Here is a 21,297-nt window from a genome sequence, read left to right as displayed (position 1 = left end):
TGGAGCATGCTCGGGAATACCGCTCCCTGCCCCCGCCACCGCCGTGCACGCGCCGGTTCCCCACCCCCCCGCGCCGCCACCGCCTCTGCGTCGGCACCTTGGGCCGCGCTCCACGCACGCTCCAGAAGCCTGCTATCTCTGCGCATGCGCTAGTTTCCCACTCCCTCCCTTTCCATACACACTCGCTTGTAAGATCCAGTCTAACTTTTAACGCATGCCCCTCCCCCAACCCTGCTGTGCACGCATGCGTCAAACCTCAACCGCCCTGCACAGGTCGCGCTACGCCTTTGCGCATGCGCCTACTCATCCGAGCTACTCATGGGGCGCTTTGCGCATGTGCCATTTGGACAGGGATGGGGAGGGGGCTTGAGGTTCGGTTGCTGAGATTCCCAGCCTCGTTCTCGCTTCCCTGCGGTGTCGGGAGGTGCTTGCGCCCTGCCCAACTGCTGCAGTTCTCATTCCGCACGCGCCATGGGCGGGAACGTACGAGGATCGGCCGCTACCCTGAAACCGTTTCCCGCCTCGCGCCTTGGGTGAGCGCGGTGTCTTGCTTAGCCAAGCCGGGGAGCCCGACGCTGTGTCCCGCTGCCCTCAGAGGTCGCCCGCGCCGGCCAGTCACAGCGTCGGCTCCACCCGCAGGCGGCTGCGTCCTGTGCTGAGGGGACTGGTAGCAGTATAAGGTTGTTATCCTGGGGGGAACACGCCCTGCCTGGGGGTTGAGTCATAGCTGGGGGCTAGGCTGACCCGAGGACATGATTTTATGGGGACGGTCCTGATATTTGGGGGTTTGTCTTATATTGATGCCTCTTACACCCCCCCATTCCCTGTCCCGTTTTTTCACACTTGCTGTCTGGGCACCCTACTGGTGCTGACACGCAGGAGGGGAGAGGGCCCAGTGGTCACAGACTCATCTGCCCATCACTGTTCCTGTCCCTGCCATCTCCTGGCTCCATCCCCTAAGCCCAGTCCCTTTGTCCAGCCAGCCTAATCAGCCCTGCTCCAGCTCCGAGTCCTGCTTCGCTCTCCCTATATTCCCTCCCAGGTCCCCCCTCCTGGCTGCTCATCTGCGCTCTCTCTTCCCCACTTCTGGCTTCAAGGCTCATAGACTTTAAGGCAGTGGTCCCCAAACTATGGGGCATGCCCCCCAGGGGGTGCCAAGGAATGTTGGGGGGGGTCGCAGGGGGCAGGGAGGGAGTGTCACCCAGCCCTGCTCTGGCCCCAGCTCCACTCCGGCCCTCCTCCTGGCTTCAGCCGCTGGCTGTGGTCCTAGCTGCAGCACCTGCCATGTTCCTGGCCACAGCTCAGGGGGGTTGTGGACTGGGTAAGGAGGGGGGGGGGAGGCATGACCAAAAAGTTTGGGGACCACTGCTTTAAGGTTAGTTGGGACCATTGTGATCATCTAGTCTGACCCCTCCTGTACACTGCAGGCCACAGAATCTCAGCCACCCACTCTCATAACATACCCCTAACTTCTGGCTGAGTTATTGAAATTCTTAAATCATGGTTTAAACTTAGATTTCAAGTTACAGAGAATCTGTCATTTACGCTAGTTTAAACCTGTATATGACCTATGCACCATGCTGCAGAAGAAGGCAAAGCACGCTAGGGTCTCTGCCAATCTGATCCAGGGAAAATTTCCTTCCTTTCTGACCCCAAATATGGTGATCAGTTTGCCCGGAGCATGTGGGCAAGACCCACCAGGTAGATATCTAGGAAAGAATTTTCTGTAGAACTCAGGGCTTGTCTCTACTTATGGTTAAGTCAGCACTGCTGAGATCAATGCAGTGGTGTGGAGTTAGTGGGTTTGGTGAAGACAAGCTAAGTCAATGACAGAGCACTCTCCCCTCGACTTCTGTACTCCACCTCCCCGAGAGGCAGAAGGTAAGTTGTCAGCAGAGCGTCTCCTGTTGACATAGTGCAGTGTAGACACCACTGTAAATTGACCTAAATTACGTTGACTTCAGTTACATAACTTATGTAACTGAGGTAGTGTAACTTAGGTAGATGTATAGCTTTAGTGTAGACCAGCCCTCCGAACCCTCCCCATCTAGAGTCCTGTCTTGGTCCTAGTCTCCCTCTCTAGGCTCCTGGGGAGCTGAGCCCAACCCTTCATATTGATCCCTTCTGTTTCCTTATATTCTTTCATCAGCTTCTCTTTATCCCTGTCTTGGCTTAGATTGTAAATTCACTGGGGCAGGGACTGTATCTTTGTGCTGTGTTTGTACAGCACCTAGCACAGTGAGGTCTTGATCCATGACTATGGCACCTAAGCACTACAGTAATACAAATAATAGTTATCCAGTCTCAGTCTCCTTGCACACTGCTTCCCTGGCTCCTTTCCCAAGCAGTCCCAGTCTGTCTCTAGTTCCTTGTCCAATCTGTTTTAGTATTTCCCCACAGCCAACTGACTCCCTCTTTTTCACTTACTGACTTCACTTACTTTGCACGGCTCAATGGGGCTGTAGTTTGAGCTTAACCGGATACCTGCTAATTTTCCTATCATAGAGGGGAAATCCACTGATGATATAGAACCAGCACAGCAGTTCTATGCATCCCAACCGCAATCACTATCAGTAGGGGAAAAAAGGCCAGAGTTCATCTTCATTCTTGCTGTTCCCAGTTGCAACAACAGATGCTGCTCTGATTTGCACAGATGGCTGATCTGGCCCAGTATATGGGAACATAAAAACATCAAAAACTCCATTAGCCTCTCCCACTATTCCTGTGCCAGAGTTTGCCTCCTGAGGGCAGGTCTTTCTCAGTGACAGGCTCCTTGTGTGTGGAACCAGTTCTTAACAGTCTGTCTAGTACTCCTGGAGGAATTCTGCACCAAAAATTAAAAAATTCGGCACTTAATATTTTGAAATTCTGCACATTTTGTCAAAATAACACTAGATAATCATTCCAGTTTCAATAATTTTGATAATTTATTTCAAAATACCTGTCAGCAACTATGTAAAAACACATACACACACAAAAATTCCCCAAGGAGTAGAGAGTTGAAGAAATCCCTACAACAACCCAGTTCCTGTTTCTCTGCCCCTCCCTTTCAGAGCCCAACCAGGGGGCCAAACACACATACCCCCTCCGCCCCAGAGCCCAGCCATAGGCCTCCCCCATCCCAGACACTCTCACCATCTCCCCTCCAGAGCCCAGCTGCAGTTCCCCCCATCCCAAATACTTACATTCCCTACCCCCGCAGATGGCAACCACGGCCCCGACACTCATACTTCTGCCCCACAGATCTCTGGGATCTAGAGGGAGAAATAGCCCAATGTCCTATGTGCTGCCGCCTCCTTCCTTCAGGATGTGCTGGGAACTGCAGCTGCTGGGAACCCTCTAGTTCCCTCCCCTCTCCTAGGCCTAGTTTTCTATTTGTGAGCTGGGCTTTGCTGGGTCCAGCGGTCGCTAGTGGCAGCCAGCATCTCTGCAGCCTATTTCTGTGGGGGAGGGGAAAAGAAATTCTATGCGCACAACATTAATGTTTGCAAAATTGTGCAGTGGTGCAGAATTCCCCCAGGAGTAGTTAGAGGTCAAAGCTGCTGAACTTCAGGATACAATATGAAACCCATATGATTTATTTAGTACTGAGTAACTTTGTTTTGTGTACTTATCTTTGTAAATAGTGTGTCTAGATGACTTATGGATCAATGCTCTAGAAATCAGTATAACAATAAAACAACTAGAACAGTTCTGTGGTGGGAGAAGTTTTCACCCCATCAGGACAGGGTTAATGAGATCCTCTGGGCACAATCAGCTGCAACCCAGAGCACCTGGGAGGCTTGCTGAACCTGGAGAAGGATTTTTTAAAAAACAAACAGGTATCCAGGCTCAGTGGGAGGTGTACCTCAGAGGGAAGTAGAGCTGGGACAGAGAGCTTTCTGAACCCACCATATGGCTGCTGATGGCCCTCTGGACAAGCAGAGGGATTTTCCTTGCTTTATTTTCTATAGAGCCCAGGAAGCTCAGCCTGGGCCCATTAGCCTCTGTGACAGTGCGGTTCTGGTAGGACCCAACTGAGAGTGCCAATTCAGGACCAATTGCTCAAAAAGGGCAGTCACAGCCTAAGGCTGGGGTTTTTCTACCTCTAAGGCAAACCAAACCAGCCAGACAAAAATGACTTCGGTTTCACCCCACTGGCTAACCACAAGTCACACAAGCAATTTCCTTAGACACTCCAGTCTCCCAGTATCACCACCACTTGACCTGGAGATGAATGGTTATGAAAACCAACATCCCAATAAAAGGAAAAGGTTCTCTTGATCCCAAAGAATCAAGCCCCAGACCCAAGTCAATATACACATCAGAGCTTACCCACAAATCATGCTGTTGCCAGTCTTTTAGAATCTAAAATCTAAAGGTTTATTCATAAAGGGGAAAAGGTAGAGATGAGAGCTAGAATTGGTTAAATGGAATCAATTACATACAGTAATGGCAAAGTTCTTAGTTCAGGCTTGAGCAGCGATGGAGTAAACTGCAGGTTCAAATCAAGTCTCTGAGTACATCCCCAGCTGGATGGGTCATCAGTCCTTTGTGTAGAGCTTCAGCTTGTAGCTAAGTCCCTCCAGAGGTAAGAAGCAGGATTGAAGACAAGATGGAGATGAGGCATTAGCCTTATATAGGCTTTTTCAGATGTAAGAACCTCTTTGTTCTTACTGTGGAAAATTACAGCAAAATGGAGTCTGGAGTCACATGGGCAAGTCCCTGCATATTTGCTGAGTTACAAGGTATATCTGCCTTCTTTCCATGGATTAATTGTGTAGCTGATGGTCCTTAATGGGCCATCAAGCAGGCTAGTCAGAGCTAATACCAACTTGTCTGGAATATTTCCAAAAACAGCACAAATTTGAAATACAGACAGTATAGATTCAATACTCATAACTTCAGCTACAGAAGAATACATACATATAGATAGCATAACCATAACCTGGTCTTAGACACCTTATATGACCCCTTTTTACATAAGATTTAGTGCCACTACAGGACCTTGGTTGCAAACCATGTTCTACAGCCTCATAAAAGCCTAGAGAACTGATCCCTAGCTTAGGGGCTGTTGACTAGTTGGAAGCGAGTGGGTGGAGGAGTGAGGAGGTGAGCAGTGGGCAAGGGATCTCTTGACAGCTGGAGGGGTGAGGAGGGATGTGGGGAGTGGTGGGGGAAGGCTGGGGTGGGGCCTAGGAAGAGTGGGGGTGGAGTGGGGGGCAGGGCCAAGGGGCAAAGAGTTGGGACAGGGAGCAAGCCTCCCCACCCATGGTGACATTCATGGACAACGATGATACCTTGGAAAATAGAATTAACTGAGGATCTTTCATCAGAGGGCGATTTTCTCCACAACAAGCATTGAGCAGACAGCTTGATATATTTCTGTTCACTTAAAAGTATGAGACTCTTGGCCTTTTCAGACCATGAGAGAGTTCTTTGCTGCTAAGGTTCATTTTCTAAGATAGGTTGAAGTAGGGTTACACAGTGCTTTGAAAAAGGAAAGTGCTATAAAAGTGCTAAGTATTTCACATTTCAGTTGGTGGGTAATGAAGATGTTTGATGTGACATCTTAGAGCTTTGTAATCTTGATAAACTGAAAATGCTGCTCAGGTTTTGCTACAGGGCAATTTCCAAGTCATCTGCAATTTTTCTCATGACAACAAAGCTAGTCCCAGCCTGAACTAAATTTCACTGTAGAGAATATAGGCAAATTGATCTCTTATGGTCTATTTAGATTGGTCACAAGAGATGATTAACTAGGACAGTGAAATCCCAATTGGCAGATGAGAAGTATTTATGTAATCCCCTTCCAGAATCATATGTAAGCATTTGAGAATCATAAGTAAGGTCCCAAGAAATCACAGGATTTAAAAAAAAATTCCCTTCTGGTTTCTGAGCTTTTAGGGTGCACTCAGGTCGTGTCTTCTCCACAAACTTAAAAAAAAAAAAATCTGAGATTCTCTTGTAATTATTTGACTTCAGAAGCTGGGGTTTTAAGGAAATCGAATATTGCAATAAAATCACAAGAACTGGCAACATGGGATTAGAGTATCAGAGCTAAACGAATTGAAGAGTGTTGCTTTATTTTTTCCCCAGTCCTAATTCATATGTCAAAAGAGCAAATTCTGCCCTTTCATTTGCAGATGTAAAGGGGATTCTGAAATTGTGTGGTTTTGCTGTGCAGGGGCAGGTTACCCCAGGTCTGCAGAAGTCGCCCTCACATGACATTTGCAATGGTAGTTGAGGAGGCAGAAGATCATCTACTACATTGTGTGCATTTGATTCTTCTCCTCACTCCCATGGATGGTGGGAACTGTAAACTCACGTTAAGGTCAGCGGCTACTCCAGCCATTAGGATAGCATACTGCTTATGAAGTATCTCAGCTTCTACACTTGCTTCACAGTCTGGATATGGATGAGGGAAGAATCCTACCCACACCCGCTGCCCATGGCAATCCTTACCATCCAGCTCAGTTACTTTGGCTGAGTACTGGAGAGAACTTAGTGGTTAGAAAAGGGGGCTCTGAGCTAGGAGACATATATTCTGTTCACATCTGCAAGACTCCTTGACAAAAGCATGTGTTTTATTTTAAAAAAAGAGTTCACTACTTTTGGGTGCCCTATATTAGACCCACCCAAGGCCCAATTTTCAGAAGAGGTGTGTAACTATGGTGGGAGGAATAGCTCGGTGGTTTGAGCATTGGCCTGTTAAACCAGTTCAAGCCTTGAGGGTGCTATTTAGGGATCTGGGGCCCAAAAACAAAAATTGTCAGGGATAGTACTTGGTACTACTAGTGAAGGCAGGGGACTAGACTCAGTGACCTTTCAAGGTTCCTTCCAGCTCTATGAGATAGGTATCTCTCTCTATATATAGTGTTCCAACTCACTACAAGCTATAGGTGTTCCGCACCTCTGAAATTCAGGCCTCACTGTCCAGTTTGGCATCCAAAAATAGGGGACACTACAAAATTTGGTTCTTAGCTTCTGTTTCGTCTGTCTCAGTATCCCCAGTGAGAGAAGTCAGAATGACAGCCACCACCTTTATAAAATGCTTCAAGACCTATTCAGTGTGAAGACAGTCTGAAGCTCATTTCGAAACCTCTTCACACAGCTGAGAATTAACTGGTTGCATTGCTTTGGATGGCAAGTAGATATTTGGATGGTTGCTGAATAACATAGCTTATAGACAGTAAACTTTGTGTGTGTGCCTGGTTACATTGACAAACACAATGGAAATTGAATCTAAAGCTAATTGCCACTGCCTTTCAGACAGGCTACCTCACCAGAGTCAGCTGGGTGCTGTCTACACCAGTCTAAGGGCATGTTTGCATTGTTATTACTGCAGTGGCTGACATCGACACTAGCCTCCTTCTGGCAGTGGTGTGCATCTTCACTAGGAGTGCTTCCACCAACTGAAGAGGGGCGGTGTGGGGGACTGAGTGCCAGGGCTCTCAGCTCTGCACAGCTCCAGTTGGGGAATGGGCAGCTCTCTGGGGTTTCTTGCCTCCAGCAGGGAGATCCACACCTGAAATCCAGTCAGCTGCCATGCTCCTGGTGGGGATCATAGGTGGCCACCCAAGCCAGCAGCCCGGCTTAGAACGGAGACCCAGAAGCAACCCAGCTGGGGAGCCAGCTTTCTTGTCAAATTCACAGTGCCAGCAGAGCCATGAAATTGACAAGACAGCCCAAAGCCAATATCTGCCTTCTAACTGGACTGACATGAACCCTGCACCTCACTTACATCAGTGGGAGCAAGGTTGTAGTGTAGACACTGACATAGGTCAACCTAAGGCAATTTATGTCAACCTGTGTAGCATAGTCCAAGCCTAACTAAAGGTGTGAACTTAAACAAGGACAATCCCTCTTATTTCAATTTACAGCAGGATTATTTTGGTTTAGCAGAAATCAATTAGGAACAGGTTTAAACTAAACCAAATAAGCCCTTCAAACAGAAATAGAGTGTATCCACACAGGGAGTTGCACCACCTACACTAAACTGTTTAATGAATCTACATGCAAGTTTGCATGTAGACAAAGCCTAAGCCTGATAGTCATGGATACTTCTGACCACTAGATGTCACTAAAGCAAGATTTTTTCAGATAACTGTTGTAACCATGCTCCTAAACTGAGCTAAGTGAATAGTTGAAGAGTATTCATAATCATTCACTTGTGTTCAAGATAGCAGGTTGATGCTACCATATTAATGTCCTTTTCTCTAGACTAGGATTCACACCAACATCTGAGTAATAGCTGTTCATGCAGCTATCCACATCCTGATGTGAACTGTCAATTTTATGCATCAGTCTAGGCTCTCTGTCCACCCACATATACCTGCCTTTTTAAAAAAACAAAAACAAAGTTTGTCATCCGGTCAGGAAGCAAAATATGGTATTAATCATATTCTATGATTGGCAGATTCTTAGAGTGTGTAGTGCACTAGCACACAGGCCAAACTACATTCACATCAAGTGTTCACATAGGAGTAAGGAAAACAATTAAAAAAAACCGCTGTCCACAATTACATTGTTATCCTAAATACATTTAATTCTAGAGCTAGAGTCCCACAGGCTAGTTTTGTCCGATTTTATTCCTGCAACTGCTTTCAGATTCTCACTTTACAGTTGTAGTAGCTATAGAAATATGGTTTGTTTAGGTCAAGGTGATCTTATAATTTAACCCATAGAATTAAGTCATTACTAGGGTCCTGATTTTCAGAAATACTGAACACTTGCATCTTCCATTGACAAATTGGATTTGTGGGTGCTCTGCCCTTCTGAAAGTTAGACCACTGGTCTGTACTGCTTAGCAAATGGCAGATTTACAGAGGGAGATGCGGGTTTCCTGAAGTGGTGGAAAGAGGGACCAAGTAGGGATCCTTGCCAGGAACCACCCCCAAATCCACCCTGCTTCCAGAAACCCTCACTGATCTCTGCCCTGTAGCTCCTGAAGTGGCTTCACATTACTAGTAACAGCAGGGATTTATGGAGGAGATGTAAGTGAATTCTGCAGGTTACCTAGGAGAAAACTGTTCCGGAACTAGCATAGGGAATAAAAGGTTGTGGGGAGGTTGGGTGATTTTTGTGGAAAGGGCCTTAGCTTAGGGGGGATTAGAAGAAAAGAGGGAGTCTGCATGCTGAGTGGGAAGGAAAAGCTGTGAAATAGTTTACTCTCCACTTCCTTAGTGCACTGCATTGGACAACATGTTTCATCATCCCGTCAAGTTGATGCTAAATGCATGCCTGGGGCTTGATTGATTGGTCACTAATGAGTTTAGCTGCAGTACAAGGTCTGTTTTCACAGGGTAAGTACAGAAATGGTCTGAATAGTGATGGTCTTTAGATGACCATGTTTAATCTTCAAACCACCATCATCACCCGGCTATTCCCATTAAGGGCAGTCCGGAGAAAAAACATAACTCACCTTCTCGTAACTGTTGTTCTTTGAGATGTGTTGCTCATGTTGATTCCAGTTAGGTGTGCGTTTGCTGCGTGCAGAGTCATCAGAAAGTTTTTCCCCTAGCAGCACCCATCGGGTTGGCTGTGAAGCCTCCTGGAGTGGCACCACCATGGCGCTCAATATATGACCCTGCTGACCCGGCGCCTCCTCAGTTCCTTCTTGCCAGCTACTCTGACAGAGGGGAAGGCAGATGGGTCTGGAATGGACAACAGTTACAAGAAGTAAGTAACCATTTTTTCTTTGAGTGCTTGCTCATGTTGATTCCAGTTAGGTGACTCCCAAGCCTTACCTCAGAAGTGGGATCGGAGTTATGGAATCACAGACTGGAGCTCTGCTCTGCCGAAAAAATTGCGTCATCTCTAGTGTGTTGTGTAATGGCATAGTGAGTGATGAAAGTGTGCACCGAGGACGATGTTGCTGCCCTGCAGATCTCTTGACTTGGCACCTGGGCCAGGAACACCATTGAGGAGGCCTACGCCCTTGTGGAATGTGCTGTGGGTGCCAGGGCTGGAACGTTGGCCAATTCTTAGCAGGTGCAGATGCATGAGGTTATCTACAATGAGATCCTCTGCGACGAGAATGGAAGACCTTCCATACAGTCTGCAGCCACCACAAACGGCTGGTTCGACTTTTGGAACAGCTTTGTGCACTCGATGTAAAAGGTGAGTGCCTGTTGAACATCCAGTGAGTGGAGTCTTTGTTCCCAGCTGCTCGCATGAGGTTTAGGGTAAAAAATAGGCAGGAAAATGTCCTGGTTGGAGTGAAATTAGGACATAACCTTTGGAAGGAAAGCTGGGTGAGGTCTAATCTGTACCTCTGTCACGGAGTGCCCGGGCGAAGCTCTGGAACTGCTCCCCACTAAGCCAGTCAGGACTTTGGGGAGCCTCCTCTCCTTTGGAGCAGACTTGTTCAGGGCAAGAAGCTCACACGTCTTCACCTCCTGGGTCTCTCCTTGGAGCATTCAGCATCCTCTGCCCCTCCGTGTGCTTCCCACAGCGAGCCCACCCAGGCGGGGTCCTGGGGAAGCCACAGGGTTCTGCACCCCCACTTTGCAGTCAGACGTGACTCTCAGCCAGCAAAACAGAGGTTTATTCGATGACAGGAACAGGGTCTAAAACAGAGCTTGTAGATACAGCGAACCAGACCCCTCGGCCGGGTCCATTCTGGGGGGCAGTGAGCCAGACCCCTAGGTCTGCACTTCACTCCTTGTCCCCAGGCAGCTCCAGACTAACCACCCCCTCCAGCCCCTCCTCTCTGCTCAGCTCCTTTCCCGGGCCAGGAGGTCACCTGATCCCTTTGTCTCCAACACCTTCAGTTGGCACCTTTGCAGAGGAGGGGCCCAGGCCATCAGTTGCTAGGAGACAGAGTGCCAGGCATTTAGGTGCACTGGCCCTTTGCTCTGCAGCAATCACACACCCTTATCCCACCACCTAGATACTTAAGAACTGCATAAGGGACACTGAGGCACCAACACAGTATTCAGAGCAAACGTTAAGAACATTCCCAGTTTGTCACAACCTCGTCCTTAAAGAAAACCATGTAGGGAAGGCTGGAGGTGAGGGCCTTAAGTTCTGAAGGCGCTCACTCTTTGCCGAAGTAATGGTGACTAGAAAGGCAACCTTCCATGATAGGAATAGAAGCGAACAAGCTACCAGTGGTTTAAATGGGAGCCCCATCAGTTTGGAAGGAACCAGAGTGAGGTCCTGTGTAGGGATCGGCTGCCAAACCTGGGAGTACAGCCCCTCTAGCCCTTTGAGGAAGCAGCCAAACATGGACTTGGCAAAAACGGAGCACCTGGTCTCTCCCAGGTGGAATGCAGAGATAGCTGCCAAGTGCACCTTGCTGGAAGAAGCTACTAGAACTTGCTGCTTAAGATGTAACAGGTACTCCAGGATGAGAGGAATGGGGGCCTGCAACAGTGGAGTGCGGTCCTGGGAGCACCAGATTGCAAACCTTTTCCATTTGGCCAGATAGGTGGTCCTAGTGGAGGGCTTCCTACTACCAAGCAGGACTTTAATAACTGACTCCAAGCATATGAGCTCCATGGGGTTTAACCATGGAGCTTCCACGCCATGAGGTGAAGAGACTGGAGGTCTGGGTGACAAAGGCGACCGTGGTCCTGGGTGATCAGGTCCGGAAGTAGCAGCAATGTAATCGGGGCATCCACAGAAAGTTCCAGGAGTGTGGTGTACCAATGCTGGCGGGGCCATGCCGGTGCCACCATTATGACTGTCACCTTGTCCCTCTGGATTTTGAGCAGGACCTTATGCACAAGTGGAAATGGTGGGAATGTGTACAGCAGATGATCCGACCAGGGGAGGAGAAATGCATCCGTAAGGGAGCCCTGACTGTGGTTTTGAAAGGAGCAGAACCATGGGCACTTCTTGTTGCCCTGAGTGGTGAAGTCGTCAATACAGGAGTTCCCCACCTCTGGAAAGTGGCATGAATGACAGCTGTCCAGATGGACCACTTGTTGTTGTGGAAGGATCTGCTGAGGTAGTCTGCCAGCTTGTTCTGTGAACCTGAGAGGTACGTCGCCTCCAGGTGAATGGCGTGGGCTATGCAGAGCTCCCACAGCTGGAGGACTTCCCAACACAGGGGAGAGGAATGGGCCCCGCCTTGCTTGTTTATATAAAACATTGCAGTTGTGTTGTCCATCATGACTCCCACGCACTGACCCTGCAGGTGAGCCTGGAAGGTTTGGCACACTAGCCATACAGCCCTCAACTCCTTGATGTTGATGTATAGCAAGAGCTCGTTCTGGGACCAGAGACCCTGCATCTGAAGGTCTCCCAGGTGCATGCCCCACCCCAGTGCTGACACGTCCGTTACCAGGGACAGGGAGGGCTGGGGCCTGTGGAAAGGGACTCCCTTGCACACATCTTGCAGGTTGAGCCACCAGCTGAGAGACTGGAGGACCTGCATTGGAAGGCTGACCACTAAGTCCAGACTGTCACGCCCTGGGCGATAAGCTTACGCGAGCCAAGCTTGGAGAGGTCTGAGACGTATCCTGGCGTGCTGAACCATGTATGTGCAAGACGCCATATGACTGAGAAGCCTCAGGTAGCCCTGTGCTGTGGTTGTGGTGTACAGTCTGAGGCTTTGTATGATCTCTGATATGCTTGGAAGTAGGCCTCTGGCAGGAATGCGCTGGCCCGACCTGGGTCCAGCACAGCCCCAATAAACTATCCTTTGAGTTTAACAACTTGCTCTCGTTAAGGAGAAGGCCCAGCCTGTTGAAGGTGGATCTCACAAAGTGGATTTGCACATCTACCTGATCCTTGGAGCACCCCCGAAGCAGCCAGTCATTGAGGTACGGGTGTACCTGCACCTGTCTTCGACAGAGGAAGGCTACTATGATCAACATGCACTTGGTGAACAATTTGGGGGGGGGGGGAGGAGCTGTTGACAGGCTGAAGGGAAGGACCGTGAATTGATAATGGTTGTGGTTGACCACAAACCTGAGGAACCATCTGTGAGCAGGATGTATGGATATGTGGAAGTATGCATCCTTGAGGTCGAGGGCAGTGTACCAGGATACCATGCAGAACTTCAGATTTCTCATTAATCTGTTGAGGCCTCACAGGTCTAGAATGGGTCTGAAACCCTCCCCTTGGCTTTGGGGATTAGTAAATAATGGGAGTAGAATTCCTTGCCCCTTAGCTCCTGAGGAACCTCCTCCACTGCCCCTGCAGCAAGAAGTGTCTGCACCTCCTGTGCAAGGAGATGCTCGTGAGAAGGAACCCTGAAGAGGGATGGGGAAGTGGGGGAAGGAGCAGAATTGGAGAGAATATCCCACTTCTACTGTGCAAAGAACCCAGTGGTCCGTTGTTATTTGGGACCAAGCATGGCAGAAGTGGGATAAACAATTCAGGAAGCAGGGGCAAGGATCCGGTCCAGTGGCTGGTACGTCGTCCCCAGGCACACCTTCAAAAGGCCTACTTAGAGCTGGAGGAAGTGCTTGCCTGGCCCTTGTTAGATGAGGGCTGGGACAGGTTGCGCCTGCCATTCCTACCCCGCTTCATAGAGTAGTCCTGTCTAGGGTGTGGCTGGTAGGGGTGCTGTAAGGGCTGAGGTTTAAAGTGTTTCTGCTGAGTGGCCAGGATATGCACCGCTAGCGACTTCAGTGTAGCCCTAGAGTCTTTAAAGCTATGCATCTTGGAGTCAGTTTGCTCCGCAAACAGGCCCGCCCCATCAGATGGCAGGTCCTGGAGGGTCTTGCACCTTGAGTGGCAGCCCCAAGGCCTGAATCCGTGAGCTACGCCTCATGGCGATGCCAGAGGATAAGGTGTACGCCGCCGAGTCCGCAGCATCCAGTGAGGCCTGTAACGAGGTCCGTACCACTGCTTTGCCCTCCTCAATAGCAGCCCTAAACTCCTCCCTGGATTCTGCGAGTACCAACTCCTTGAATTTTAGTATAGAGTTCCAGGAGTTGAAGCTGTACCTGGCTCAGAATTACCTGCTGGTTGGCAATCCTGAGTTTCAAACCCCTGGTCGAGTAGACCTTGCGTCCAAAAAGGTCCAGCCATGTGGACTCCTTTGATTTGGGGGTAGGACCCTGCTGCCCCGCCTCTCTCATTCGTTCACCATAGCCACCACCAATGAGCAGGGCTGTGGGTGGTTGTAGAGGTAGGCATACCCCTTAGATGGATGAAGTATTTCTTCTCCACACCTTTTGGGAGGGATGGAGGCCAGGGGTCTACCATAGGGTCCTTTTGTTGGCCTGGATGGTTTTACAGAGGAGTCTTCTTCTTTGGCTATCCCTCGATGCGAGGATGATGTTTGTCAAGGGGGTTCATCGATGAGATTTTAAGTGGCTGAGGAGCCCAATTCTTGCTCTGCAGATTTTCCCACAGAAGTGACAGATGTAATCTTGGAGGAGATATAGTTGTTGGCTGGAGTGTTGTGCCCTTTTTCCCCTCCTTTGTCACTTCTCTGTTTCATGAACATGTCTGTTCTCCTCAAAGTGAGGTGTGGCTTGGTGTATGGTGTGGTGCCACTGCATTCTGTTCCGTGCTAAGTCCTCTCACTTTGTTGGGTTGATGCCTCCCCTTTTTAAGATGTACTTTCAGTATGTCTTTGAAACGCTTCCACTGTCCTCCACGAGCCATTTTTCCCTGACTTAGAGAAGAGAACTTGCTTTGGGGGGCAAGTGTCAGGCATATGTATATAGTGGCCAGCCCAGTGGAGTTGGTATTTCATAACGTGCGCTTCTACACTGCTGATGTTGGCTGCAGAAAGAATGCTGATGTTAGTGCTTTTGGTCTTCCCAAAAGCATTCTGGTCCTGAGAATCCTCCTGAGGCAGCACTGCTGGAACCACTCTGGTCCCTTGAGATGCTGTCTGTAGGTTACCCATGTCTCACACCCATAGAGAAGGGTGGGGATGACAACTGCCTTGTAAACCAAGATCTTAGTACCTGTGTGTAGATCCCTATAATTGAATACTCATTTGAGTAGTCTTCCAAAAGATGTGTTGGCACAACAGATCCTTTATTCAATTTCTGTGTCACTGTTGGCTGTTTGGGAGAGGTGGCTCCCAGGGTATGAACAATGGTCCACATTTTCCAGGGGTTCTCCGCTGGTGGTGATTTGTGGAGTATGAAGAGTAGTGTGTGCAAGTGAGGGCTGGTAGAGTACCTTGGTTTTTCCAGTGTTGAGTGAGACACCCAGGCTGTGATAGGCATCTGCAAAAAGATTTAGGGTGCTTTGCAGGTCGGCCTCTGTGTGTGCAAGAATGACAGTCATCTTCATACTGAAGGTCAGTGATGCCAATTCTCGTGATCTTAGATTTTGTTTGGAGACATCAAAGATCGAGGAGTTGGCCATCCATACGATACTCAATCCCGATTCCATCAGGAAGGCGGTTGTGAATGAGAATCAGGATCACAGCCAGGTAAATAGAGAAGAGTGCTGGAGCAGTGATACAGCCCTGCTTGACAACAGTGCAAATGGTGAATGGTTTGGTCTCTGAAGCATTGCACAAAATGGTGGCAGTCATCCCATCGTGGAGTAGTCTGATGATGGAAATGAATTTCTGTGAACAGCCAAACCTACACAGCACCCTCCATAGGGCATCACGATGGATAGAGTTATCGACCTAACCAAGGTCTTTGACTGCCATGAATAGTTCCTGGTGTTACTCTCTGCATAATGAGGGGTAGAGCCACCCTCAGTGGCCCTTCCAGTGGCAAGATGTCCACCATGGGGTCCTCTGGCTCTACCACCTCCTCAGCCTGCAGACCCATGTTGCATGCCACTCTGTGCAGCAGGTCCTGGTGGGCATGGTTGTCTATGGGGGGCTGCTCTGAGATGGCAGTCCCTGCTACTGGGGAGAACGACGAGGACACCAGTGGGGGTAAAGGGTCCTGATGGCCCTCCTGAACCGCTGGGTCCCATTGCCTCACATCCACTGTGGTAGCGGTGGCTGGCTCTGGCACCCTTAGGGGTGGGGTGACTAGCTGATGCTGCTGGCACCTGTGGCTTGGACACCACGGATTGGGAGCCCTTGGATGGGGTGCCCTGGGCCTGGTGGTATGCCCAAGGGGTCCAGAATGGCCACTGCACAGGCCATGGCCCTGCACCCACATCTGGCCACCTCTGGCCTGACCTGTGCCGGCTCCATTTGGAGTACCTGGACTCTGAAGAGGAGTCCTAAGACTAAGACTGGGACCATGAAGGCCAGGGTGGTGCTGAGCGGAGCTGCATTGGAGAGCAGTGCCACGATCTGGAGTGGTGCTGTGAAATGGACTGGCGCTGAGACATCAAGTGGTACTGTAAGCGAGATCTCTGCCGTGTTGGGTACCAGTGCCTCAGCGGGGAGTGGTGCTGCAATTGGGAATGGTGCTGTGAGTCTGACTTGCACCGCGAGCTAGAGCGATGGCGGGACTCCCCGTGGGGAGTCTTCTTGCCGGTGCCAAGTGCCACGGAGATGCAGTTGGACGCATCAACTATGCGGGCTTGCCTCAAGACGGTACTGCACACAATTAAGTCCCTCATGGCCTCGAAGGTGTCCAGGGTGGATGGCAGGTCCACATCCCCCACCACGTGGCTCGGAGAGCCTTAAGAACACTAGACTCAACAGCCCCACCTTGTGGGGCCAAAGTAGACGGTGTTGGCTCCTGAACCTTCGGCGCTGGGTGCTCCTCTGTAGGACGCACCCCAGTGGCGACTTCCAGGGCAGCAGACCTTAGTGTAGAGCATTGGTCCCTGTCCAGTTTCCTTCTGGTGCCGCTGCTGTAGCACTGGGGACCGAGACCGGTGCCGGGGAGTAACGGTGCTGAGTGTATCTGTGCCAATAGTCCTTTCTCAGCACCACTTCTCTTACGGAGGCCAGAGCACTCCATACAGAACTTGGCGCTAGATCCTGCCATGCTGAGGCGGGCTCAGGTCTCAGAGCTGCCTCCATGAGGAGCTGTTTTAAACAAAAGTCCTGCTCTTTTTTAGTTCTGGGATGGAACCCGTTGCAAATCTTGCACCGGTCCATCTGCTGCTCTTCCCCTAGACACTTGGGAAGAGCATGGAGGTTGCCCGTTGGCATGGGCTTGTGGGAAGACTTGAAGGGTTTAAATCCTTGGGATCGAGGCATGCTCGAGTCCCAAGGGGGAACAGGAAAGTTGGGGTCGGGAACCGCCTATGCCTATACACTAAGATTTAAGTAACTATAAGCTATAAATTATTAAAACTATGAGAACTACATACACTGAGCTATAGAAGAACTAGTGGAGCACTTGCGAAAGCAAGCCACCTCAGTTCCAACGACTGTCACAGGCGGTAAGAAGGAACTGAGGAGGTGCTGAGTTGGCAGGGTCTCATATTAAGTACCAGGGAGGTGAGGTGCCGCTCCACAGCTGACCCAACAGGTGCTGCTAGGGGAAAAACTTTCTGACTGAACTATGTGCACGCATGCCTAATGGAATCGACATGAGCAAGCACAAGTAGTGAGAGTTCCTTCCTGCACAGTGACACAGACTGTAACTGAAATCTAGAAACTTGGAATCATGTGTGTATAACCTGTACAGAGTGTATAACTTCATGACATTAGGTCACAGGCTAAATCTGAATCTTTTGCAATTTAGCAGAAATGACCTTTCCTATGACATGATTCAACCATCTGATTCTAATGGTCTAGACCAGTGCTTCTCAAACTGGGGTCCTTCAGAGGGTCCACGAGTCAACAGGGCCATTGGCCCCACTGATCAACTCCTCCCTCCCTCCCAGTTCCTCCTGTATGCCATGGAACAGCTGATCAGCAGAGTGTAGGAGGCACTGGGAGGTAGGAGGAGGAACTGGAATGGGGTAGGCTTGGGGGAGAGGGCAGAAGGAGGTGGGGCACGGGTGGAACAGAGGTAGGACCTTGGGAGAAGGTGTGTAGTAGGGACAGGACTTGGGGCTGAGCAGGGGTTGAGCACCCCTGGGGAAAATTAGAAGCCAGCATGGGGGTCCGTGAAAAATTTTAAATCAAAATGGAGGTCCTTGGGTTGCTAAAGTCTGAGAACCGCTGGTCTAGAGGAAGCTTGAGTCTAACCAGCTACACACACAAAATGGCCAAATGACAGTGTACGTAGGTGTGTGTATGGTTTGATTTTAGCAATCACTAACAACGAACAAGAGCATTTCTCCTCTACCAAGGTCAGCATAAAAAGGAAAAAAAGTCTCCCTCCTGTCCACAAAGAGCAGAGCAACTAGGGACCTTCCTCTATTTGACAAAGGAAGGTATTCTTACCTCAGATTCTGTGCTCACATGGCTGTGTAGGATCAGGTAATCAGACACCACAATATTAAGAGAACAAAAAGGGGATGCATACACTTGCAGAAAAATCAAGACTTGGCCCATGGATTGCTATAAGCCTGTTTTATTTTGCTTTCATAACCATAGCATTTAGTCAGATGTGCTTTGAAGTCATTATTGTGAAACATCTTTCCAAGCAGATTTTGCCCCTTTAAATGGTCCCAGAGTTAGTTTGCTAATGTTTCTTCATCCATAGAACATCCATCCACTCAAAATAATACAAAAATAAAAATGCCAAAGACAGGGAGAAAAGTACATATAGAGCAATTACACAAAAGATGACAATCTCTGTGGGAGAACTTACTTAATGTTTCTGTGATTGCTGCTTATTATCAAGTCATGAAAAAAATATGAATTTGACAGGATGGATTTTAGGTTTCGCAGAATTTCACATTTCTCATTTTCAAACCAACCAAAATGGGGACAAAATGTGTGAAAGGGGAATTAGGTTTAAATGTGACAATGTTACTCCAGAGGCTTCCTTAGCCATCCCTCTTCTCATTGCTTTTTTATTTCACTCTGCTGCTTTTCTGAAACAAAATGAGTTACTGCCACTAACAGCCCATTACAGCAGCTATGGAGACTCCATCAGATCTCAATGACCTGCCCACTAGATGCTGGATAGGATGCAACTGCATTGTTAAATGCAAGGCCAGTTATGCTTGGTGCAGCTGGTAGGCGGTGGGGTTGCCTTTTAAACAGGATCAGAGGGGTAGCCATGTTAGTCTGGATCTGTAAAGAGCAGCAAAGAGTCCTGTGGCATCTTATAGGCTAACAGATGTATTGGAGCATGGTTACTGTTTACTCATCCAAGTTTACCCTCCAAAATTTCAGTACGGCAGCCTTTCTATTTGACTATTTTATTTAATACTTTTATTACAGAACCATTCAGAGGCTCAAATCAGGATCTGGATCCCATTGTACATACATACAGTCCCTGCCTTGACCATTGCTTTCCTATATTTCTACTTCCTCCTGCATGTCCCAGCTCAAGAGAAGAGAGAATACCTGCGAGGACACCATTGGAAACTCAGAAGAACAATGATGTCCAGCTATCCAGGAATAAACTTAGACCTTATAGACGATTCACAATGGCAGCACAATGAGTAAGCTATTTATCAAACTGGTTCATTAAAAAAAGTGGGCTAAATGTTTAGTTCCATTAGTCCTGGGATGTAAACATACCATCTGCAAAGGGCAGAGATTCGAAGTGGGAAAGTAAAAAGGAGGATGCATGTCAAATAAAGTTGAATGTGTTACCACTGTGTTACCTTAACACATTTCCAAGCCCCCTTTCTAAATGTTGGTATTAAAAAGTGCTACATGTTCTGGAAGGGCAGTTTTCTGACCCATCATTTTCCAGAAAGGCTCCCCCAAAATGGCTCAGCACCCTTCCTACCATCTGATAGTTGAGAACTGTGCCCCCTCTGTACAAAGAATCTATGGTATTTTCTTTCCCCAGTAGTTTTGCTTTACAGTGGTTTGCCAGCTAAGATCCATGATAGAGAACAATTGAGAAAAAGCCGTGAACAAGTTAGAGATTGATCTCCATCCATCCTGTCAGTTTCATTACAGTGAGAATATACACTAAATAAATGAAAACATCCACAGCATGAAAATGATTTGTAGTTTATCTGAAGGCAATTGATACAAATGTCATTTGTGCAAGGCCAAGGGAACCTCTTTTTCACATACTCTCAAGAAAGGATTTGCTTTCATAGCTGCATTTAAAAAGAAAAGCCATGCAGCGCTGTTAGACTTTCCCATACCTATTCAGGTGTTTATCAGTTGATCTCTTGGAAATCTGTTCCTATTCCTGCTCCACCATGACACACTAGACAAAAAGCCACTGAAGACTGGATGTGCAGCCAGGGGGCACCCTTTCAAGATACAGATGTTTGAATATCGAACAATTAAAGTTAGAACAGCCAATGTAGTTTCCTCTCTATTATTTGATTTTCATTCTTTTGTTGGTTTGTTTTTTAACCCACCATCTCTTTCTGCATTATCCTGGGCTGCTGCAACAGTCGCAGCACCTAACCTTCTTGCCAGCAGGCCAATTGATCCCTTTTCTCCAGAGTAAACCAGAAGTTGTTTTCTCTGGACAGCACGGTCCTCTCAGAGGTCCAGCACCTTATTTCTGCAGCGTGCCCAACTCTTCCCAATCCGGGGACGTGGGAGCCCAAAATCTGCTGCTGAACCTAGGTCTCAGGCATGGCAGCACCATTCACTGCCAGTGCTCCTCTGAACCAGCTCATCGGCCAAACTTTTGATTCTGAAATAAAGTATGTGCCTATCATAACACATCACATAAATCAGCTGTTCATCTGTTGTTGAACAGCCTTCCTTGGAAGCATTGCTGGTCTGTGAAGACCTCCAAGCTTCTGTTGCCCTCTGTTTGCAGGTCCATATCTGAAACACGTGGCTCCCTGGAGTTAGATATGCCAGAGTCTGTACTGTTAGTCCTGATACCCTGCTTGTTGCTAGAGTCCCACTGTTGAAAGTCTCCTGACTGCTCGCATCCATCTTCACTTGGCTGTTCCAGAAGAGCTTGGTATGCTGTGTCTGAAAGGGGAAATGTACGTGGTTCCCAAGGTTGTACACTCTGTGGGGGAGAGAGAGAGACAGAGAGAGAAAGAAGGATTGGTACAGAGAACACAGATTTCAGAGTGGTAGCCATGTCAGTCTGTATCAGCAAAAAGAATGAGGAGTACTTGTGTCACCTTAGAGACTAACAAATTTATTTCTTAGTCTATAAGGTGCCACAAGTACTCATTCTTTAAAAAAACCCAGAGTTAGCCAGTTATAGGACATGACAATATTATTTCTCCCTACATCCCTAAAGAGACCTCACGCTGCAACTGAGACTTCATGCTGCAATTTAAACCTCAAGCTCCTCTCTCTGAAACAGGGTGCTGAAGTAATGCAGACAGTTTCGATGAGCAACAGAAGTTATGCAGCATAGAACTGTGATACGTGAGCTTGCATTTATATTCTTAGTCCCAGCTAATCATTTTTCTATTGGGATCAGGACTACAACCTTTCTGGCTCCTTACCTCCCTGATCTT

General features: G+C 48.4%; 1 protein-coding gene across 6 annotated transcripts in view; it reads right to left on the bottom strand.

Annotated features, from left to right (window-relative positions):
• Positions 1–18,277: 18,277 nt before the first annotated feature.
• Positions 18,278–21,297, bottom strand: part of LOC116828831 (KAT8 regulatory NSL complex subunit 1-like) — a 156,603-nt gene continuing 153,583 nt past the window's right edge. For 3 of the 6 annotated variants that reach the window (XM_075062132.1, XM_075062130.1, XM_075062131.1), the window contains one exon: positions 18,278–20,834. In XM_075062132.1, coding sequence (XP_074918233.1) covers positions 20,553–20,834 — 282 coding nt within the window. In that variant the 3' untranslated portion in view covers positions 18,278–20,552. The remainder of the gene's footprint in view (positions 20,835–21,297) is intronic. The other 3 variants (XM_075062134.1, XM_075062133.1, XM_075062135.1) reach the window with 1 other exon arrangement.

This window comes from Chelonoidis abingdonii, chromosome 2 (assembly GCF_003597395.2).
Source record: "Chelonoidis abingdonii isolate Lonesome George chromosome 2, CheloAbing_2.0, whole genome shotgun sequence".
NCBI lineage: Eukaryota > Metazoa > Chordata > Testudines > Testudinidae > Chelonoidis > Chelonoidis abingdonii.
This window is presented reverse-complemented; position numbering and strand designations above follow the sequence as displayed.